The sequence below is a fragment of the Archocentrus centrarchus genome, chromosome 18 (assembly GCF_007364275.1).
Source record: "Archocentrus centrarchus isolate MPI-CPG fArcCen1 chromosome 18, fArcCen1, whole genome shotgun sequence".
Taxonomy (NCBI): Eukaryota; Metazoa; Chordata; class Actinopteri; order Cichliformes; family Cichlidae; genus Archocentrus; species Archocentrus centrarchus.
The window spans coordinates 8,478,155-8,485,786 of record NC_044363.1 but is presented as its reverse complement, the minus strand read 5'-3'; the positions used below and the strand labels follow the sequence as shown (position 1 = coordinate 8,485,786).

The 7,632-nt window shown below is 37.2% G+C and overlaps 1 protein-coding gene across 1 annotated transcript; it reads right to left on the bottom strand.

Moving 5' to 3' along the window:
• Positions 1-3,044: 3,044 nt before the first annotated feature.
• On the bottom strand, positions 3,045-5,572 carry LOC115796671 (ladderlectin-like). The gene is made up of 6 exons (XM_030753034.1): positions 5,556-5,572; positions 4,865-4,899; positions 4,419-4,525; positions 4,166-4,300; positions 3,549-3,660; positions 3,045-3,367 (listed from the first exon to the last, which is right to left on the bottom strand). The coding sequence occupies exons 1-6, from the start codon at positions 5,570-5,572 to the stop codon at positions 3,300-3,302; spliced, it is 474 nt and encodes a 157-aa protein (XP_030608894.1). The 3' UTR covers positions 3,045-3,299.
• Between the last annotated feature and the right edge of the window lie 2,060 nt (positions 5,573-7,632).

Here is a 7,632-nt window from a genome sequence, read left to right as displayed (position 1 = left end):
CTGATGAAAAAAAACCGTTCGCGACCGACCATCACTGCCTGCACCTGTGGCCGCGTGAGCGCTGCTGTGCTTAATTTGGTTAAAAAAATAATTCTGATCACTGGCCGATCCGGCCTGGAAATGACTGGCCGTTCGGGAAACCTCCCGAACCTCCCTATGGCCACCCCGCCCCTGGTGGGGAACTTATACCAAATATACCAAATACCCACTGTTGCCAACTCCTCAGTAGCGGAGGATTTCAGGTTTCCGGTCTATCTCAAAAACTCTCCAAAAGTTACCGAAGTCACCGGAAAAGTCACTACGGGGGTCTGAAAAGCCACCAAACCTAGCGACAATGTTGCTAAGTTGGCAACACTGCAAATACCCACCTCCATCCAAGCCCTTCCTGTAACCACAAGCACACCACACAATGTCTATATACAATACTTTACTGATATATCATACCTGATCTATTGATACTTAGATTTACCACAATCAGCATAGATTTTTTAATCTGGTTTTACAATACATCAAATGGAGATTTTGACATGTCAGTACTCCTAAATGAGCTGTTAAACTGGGCTTCGTGTGATCAGGCATTTGGCGAATCAGCTGGCCGGAAGGAATCAACTGATTCACGGGGCCATCATACCATCACTAGCTGTACACATCTCAAAGAACAGTCGAGTGAACTGAAGGTGGCTCAGACAGAGGAATACTTGATATGCAGTACCAAAACTAACACTAGGTGTCATCATATGGTCATGAAAATGCTAAAGTAAACAGGCTTCTAAAACTTAACATGGGTTTTCTTAAACATAAAATGACTTGAACAGGTCGGAACACATATAATGCATCTCTAGGTATTGATATGTAATTTATGGAGTTGTTTTATATATTTTATTGTTTAAGTGTGTATAAATAAAGTTGGATTGGATTATAGTAAGAGATAAAGGAAAAAAATATACTCATAAAAACACAGTAATTTATTTGCAAACAGCCAGAAAGGATGGTTCATTTAAAGAAAAATATGTACTATAAACATTACTTTTATTATACAGTGGTATGCAAAAGTTTAGGCACCCTTGATAATTTTCATGATTTTCCTTTATAAATCTTTGGTTGTTCGGATCAGCAATTTCAGTTAAATATATCACATAGCAGTGGAACACAGTGATATCTGAGAAGTGAAATTAAGTTTATAGGATTTACAGAAAGTGTACAATAATTATCTAAACAAAATTAGGCAGGAGCATAAGTTTGGGCATCCTTGTCGTTTTATTGATTTGAATACCTTTAGCACTAATTATTGAAACACAAAAACACAAACAACTGAGCAAAAAGAAAATCCGCACACCAGAGAAGCTCCTGGAAGAAAATTTATTGCCAAAGCCTCGAGGAAGTAACGTTTCGGGCACAGCTGCCCTTCTTCAGACTTAACAATCACAGGTTGCAACAAACATTTTATATACCCGCCCACTCATTGTAAGGTCATGTGGTTAAGAGTGCCTATTGTCCAAATAAGGAAATGCATGACAATTACAGCATCTAAACATACACGTCAGAAACAGAGAAAGTAGTCAAGGCAAAAATATTTCACAATTATATACGCAAAAAAAGATAAGGTAATATAGACTACCAATAAAACAAAAATGAGTGAATTGCAAGTCAACAAGGCAATATAATAATGATCATAAATATAAACATACAGAACAGTGAAAATGGAATGCCAACAGTTATATAATAATAGAATAGAAAAACACTCAATAAATAAGATAAGCAATATAATAAAACAGGAGTGGAAAAAAAAAAACTCAAGGACAATGAGAGAATAAATAAGAATAATAAATGGGAATTATAAAAAAGGTCTCAGATCAAAATCTTCTTTAAGTCCATGAGGCGCAAGTGTATTTAAAGTATAAATCCAATAGGCTTCTCTCTTCAAAAGAAGAGTGTTGGAACTATTTGTGGGTTATTTTTGCTTTTTGGATTAAAGTGTTGAGTTTATTTTTGCTAAGGTTAAGTTTATGGTTTATTTTTCCTCTGATAAATTTGGGTTCACTTTTTGGGTTTATGGCTAAGCAGGCGTACACTTAATTTACTTAAGTAGGTCAAGTGGGAGGGGTCACCAGACACTGGGTCATACGGTTTTTTACCAGGCGACAGAGAGGCTGCAGACCAAATTGCTTATGTCTGTAAGTTTTGCTGCGTAATGGAGAATAAACCGACCCAAATGCACTTTTGTATGGACATTGTGTTATTTTTAAGACTTCTGTGACCTGCGTAAGATCCAGTCCTGAGGTGCCTCAGTCGCCATTTGGATGTGTTGGGTTTGATGTGGACCAATGGCCGCTACAAAGAGTATTTATGTCTCTACCCCGACGATGCGGTTTAATGGTTTCAATGCAACAATAATGGAGGGCAGAAACATTATGAGAAGCTTGAGTGAAATGGATTTAAACTTTAAGAGAAGCCTATTGGATTTATACTTTAAATAAACATGCTCCTCATGGACTTAATGAAGATTTTGATCTTAATGTGTTTTCTAAGCTGCATTGTTGACAACTACTCCATATTAGTACTGAGGAGCAGTTGCTGCTTTATCAATTATTCCATTGAGCTGCTGTTCTTGATCAGTTCAGGATTTTTTTCGCTTTAATATAGATATTTAGTCTCCACTGAAGAAAGTACTGATGGTTTGGGTTTTGTTTTTTATTTTTTTGCCTTCCACCAAAAGAAAACTATAAATAATAATTTAACCACATTCTTTATATATGCATACTTGTGTTCTATATATATATATATATATATATACATATATATATATTTATATATATATACACACACACAAATGCAGACACACCAAATGGGGACATTCATCGTATTTCTGTTTCGTTTTTTGAGCTGGAGAGGTACAAGCCACATATCAGATAAAAATTATTTAGTTCACATTGTAATGTGCGCAGTGTTATTTAGTGTCATAGTTTAAGCTGTTTCTGGTGCAGTATATTCTATATATTTTATTATTAAAAAAAATGATTAAAAAAGATTTGTAAACCAACCCATTTCAATGCATTCCTCTTTTATTTCTGCACACAAAAAAGACAATTTCAAAGCTAAAAGCATTCTTTTCATACAACACTCAGACTCTTCCTATTAAAGACATGAGCCACATTCTGTTTCTGATTCTTGTCTCATAATTCCTTAAGTAGCATTACAGCGATTGTACGATAATGAAGGAGAAAGGAGATTAAAGCCAATATATGATGCTGATGACAGAAAGACATGCCTCCCTGTGTCACTGCTGAGTCCAGGATTCATCACATCTTCTTGGCACAGATAGAAGGTCTTTGACCGCGGCACTCCAAGTCATCCCAGCACTTTCCACCTGAAAGTACAGAAATAGAGGAAGTCACTGAAAGTGTTGAGCAGTTTATAATCAGATTTATAATGTCTGTGCCACAAAACACATTTTTTTTCACACTGAAAATCACTAATTGATTTGAATAAAAAAAACAAAAATTTTATTTTATCTTATCTTGTATAAGTAACATCAATTAAACTCGTACCTCCATGATTCATTTGCAAGCAGTGCTGGTGACCTCCTCCATTATTGGGCTCTCCAGGACACCAGTTGGTATAATGGAAAGTGCTGCCATCGCTCCAAATCCAATGGTTCTCCTGGAGGAGAGAGAGCAGATTACAGTTAGAAGAATATTGGGGTAGTAAGGATGGAGACCTGAGGAACACCACAATTAAAATGGCCAGTAGAAACATCAATTGATCACTTTAACATTCACTGGGCATTTTGCTAGAGTGGAACTACTAATTGGTTTGAAATTGTGAAAGTATTATTGAAGGTAGAATTTTTCATTGACCTTAAAAAACAAAAAATGCATGTAAAAAATTGCATTTACACAAATTTCATAAATAGAATCAAAAATCAAGAAGAATCAAGAAGACTTTATTGTCATATATATATATATAAACATATAATGAAAACATATAATGAAATTTACGTTCCAGAACACCCATCCATTAGAAATACAAAAAAACAGAAGCAAACAGGGGGGACAGGTGTCTGAGGTCGTGCAGCCGTTGCCGGCGCTACCTTTATCAGTCCCAGAAAAGGAAACAACACACATCATAGTAAATGCATTTTAGTTGTTTTCAATTACTTCAGTACCTCCTGTGCATCAGAACCACCAATCCAGGTTTCTTTGTACTCATGACTACCAGTCAGTATGACCCTCTGAAGCTCGTGGTACTCCATGAAGTTGTGAACTGATGCAAGGTGACCTCCCAGGGACATACAGTTTTTCTACAGTGAATACACAAAAAAATTTTCATGATGAAAATATAATGAAGATCCCATATCAGCACTATGTGCCAATTAAGCAAAATTGAGTCACCGGAGAATCATTGTACACTGGCATTACCTCAGCTCTAGCCCAAGACATAGGTTTCGCAATGTAGTAGAAACAACGGCGATTGAACTCAAACCAACCACCACATCTGTAGGACCTCTTGACCAGGTGAGTCTTTGCTGTGTGTGGTAGATAATATGGAGTCTCCATTCAGTATGTTGAATTTTTATTTGTGTGTGTATTAAAATATAATAAGCATAACAATTTAACAATAATTTAATGTTTAAAAAATAACATGAAATATAACAAATATCTATGCAGTATAACAAAACACAATAAAATGTAAAACTGACATGACAATCCACAATAACAAGACAACATAAAGCATATTAGAATAATTATAAAAAAGAGTGATAAGCACATGAAACATTAACAGAAACTGTGGTTGTAACCTTCCTCTATTATCTCTGCAGATGACAGTAGAAGAGTATTAAAGTGAAAATCTGAAAGCCACTGACCTCTTTCGTTGCTTTCAGCTTTGTCTCTGGAAGAACTATAAAATTAGAGACATCATTTAATTGAGAATTCAATCCTTTTCTGTAATATCATCTGTAGATGGAATAATACTCACCAGCAGATCCAGCCAGAGCCACTATGGTACAAACCAGTGCACACACAGTCAGCATGTTCATGGTTGCAGATGATGAGATGGGAATTAGTGATGCTTCTGTAGGAGACTCGTACAGACTGCAGGTCAGTAAAGAGAAGTCAGCTGATTATTAAATGAAGAACGCCTGCCCCTTCTTCCTGCTCTGTGACGTCTTTTTTGCTATCATTCTGAGAACACACACAATATATCTGCAAAAAAAAAATCACCAAGCATTGTGCAATTTTGAATTCACTGATACAGTCAATGCCTTTGCTTTACTGTTAAATACTGTATACACTGTTAGCCCGGACTTGGCATCTACTTAAATAATTTAATTACAATTCACTGAAAAAAATTAAGTTTTTTGCTTAGGCTCCTGCCCCCGCGACCCAGCCCCAGATAAGCGGGAGAGAATGGATGGATGGATGGAAATTAAGTTTTTGAAATTTTATCCACATTACTCAAAAATTCCAAGTGCATTTTACTAATTTGCTGATGAAGTTGAGCTTACTAATAATTTTAAGTTAAATGGGTTTAAAAGGGTAAGTTTTAGTCATGACCATGCCTCCTTATTCATCTTGGCTTGTTGGGTTAGGAAACCGTTCGGGTAAACCGTTTCTTTAATGCCTAACGATTTACTGTAAGGCTGGACGTCTTCACGGCTGTCCCGGACGCTTTACACCTGTAATCCCATCCACTCCTACACCAAGGTAAGAGGCTGCAGGCCAGCTGTTCTTATCACTGTAATAATGGGTGGTGTTGGGAGGGTGCCCGGAGTAGGAGAAGTTCAAATTGTGCGACGTTAGCATTTAGCGTTTTTTTTGTTTTGTTTTTTACTTCTTAGCTAATGGCGTGTAGCATCGATACTTGTGTCACGCAGCTCGCTCTTTGTTAGAGGGAAAAAATGTAAATTTTAAAGCTGGTCTAGACAGAGCGTAGCCCCCTGTTAAGCTGTTTTTACTTGTGTGTGGTGGACAGTGCCTCACGGTGAACACCGGACTGGGTTTGTGGGGGTCCACAAGGCGGGCTGCATGCCGCTTTAGTGGAGGACAGAGAAAGGCAGCGGTTTGGCGCTTTACTGTAGTAGGTGCGTATTCAGCAGGCCTTTTACCATTTTATTAACATAGGCTCCAGACGGTGAGCGTAATAAACTAAAAATCTAAAAATCTGTACAAGAAGTCATGACATTGTAACCTCATGTAATATGGGTTACCATTTTGGCTTTTTATTGTGCTAGCTAATTGCTAAGTAAAATGTATCCCCAGTCATTTATTTACACTTATAAGTTAATCGGTTTCAAATATATGGTTAATACAATGCCCCACTATCCTGAGGGGATGGATGATCACAACCTTGAGGGAGCTTATCAGGTTTTGGTCAATGAAATCTTTTCACAGAAATTCAGGTTTGTATGAGTATTGTTTAGAATATTAACTGCTACAGATTTCATGGCTTTGTGTGTTGTAAATGAATAAGGAAATTAATTCTGTGGAGAGCTGCTGTTTTACTCCAATTTTAAATTTGCTGTTTTTAATGTTTCAGGAGTATCATGAGCTCAGCAGAGTGGTTGGAAAAAATCTTAAAGACTTCTTTGATGCATTTGACCAGATTTCTCCAAGCCTGATGGACCTGTGCAGGAATAAAGGTCTTACTGGGCAGCTGTTGGCTGAGCTTTTACATCAGACAAAGGTGAGTTGATTTGTCCACCTCAGTCTCCTCGCTTTCTTCCGATGATGTATTTCTGTGTTTCTCATTTCTATTCGACTTATCTCCGGTGTTATTTGCTCATCCTGTTTTTTCCTTTTTGGATGTAAAGTTTCTTTGTTCGCTTTTGTGATTTTCAGTTTGGGAAACCTACAGTTTGTGACACATTAAACTGTGGAGGAATTTGAGAGAATGTCTGGTAAGTACTTGTGAATATCTTTGCTAATTGCGTTATATTCTATGTTTGCTTTCGACAGACCACTGAGCCAGACAGACATAAGATCCCTTTATCTTTGTTATACTGCCAGTCATCTTGGGTGATGATCCTTCTGCCTTCTTCAAAACTGACACTGTAAGCAAATGAATTTGTATCATACATAGCAGATGCATGGTTCTGAGGATTTGCACTGTATCTGACTGCACTGAGACAAAGCATGTATTCTCTGGTTGTGTCGTTGGTTTATTTATTTATTTTTTTGGTTATATAATACAACTTTTGGTGGCTGTGGTGATATACTGCCTGGTATACTGTAGAGTTTACTTTATAATCTGCTGTATTATTGCCACCATCACAATCTTTAGTAGAAGCCTGTTCTAGTTTCTGCAGTTTTGCAGAAATGTACAAATACAAAAATGGCAGTGGATTTGAGTCTGGTCTTAGCTGTCCTTTCAATAATTACTTTCATTGCACTGTTTATTTTCTATGAAGCTTTTAATTCTAAACACCTGAAGGTACTGTTGATGATCATTAGCATGAATTAACTGGCATGGTTTTGTTCTCGTTTCTTTCTCTGCAGGGATGGAACTGGATTCGTTCTGACTCCAGTGGGATTCCTCTGCCATGAGCAAAGTCTTCAGTGAAACCTGTCAAGAGTGGCGATCATCTTGGAAGGGAGTGTAGTCATGGCTGAGCTAGCCAACCTTCCTCAGGCC

What these genes read in the sequence shown, in the direction of transcription:
- LOC115796671 (XM_030753034.1), bottom strand. An exon ending in AGCTGAAAGCAACGAAAGAG is followed by an intron (nt 4,526 to 4,864) that starts GTCAGTGGCTTT and finishes TACCACACACAG; the next exon opens with CAAAGACTCACCTGGTCAAG. An exon ending in TGTCTTGGGCTAGAGCTGAG is followed by an intron (nt 4,301 to 4,418) that starts GTAATGCCAGTG and finishes TATTCACTGTAG; the next exon opens with AAAAACTGTATGTCCCTGGG.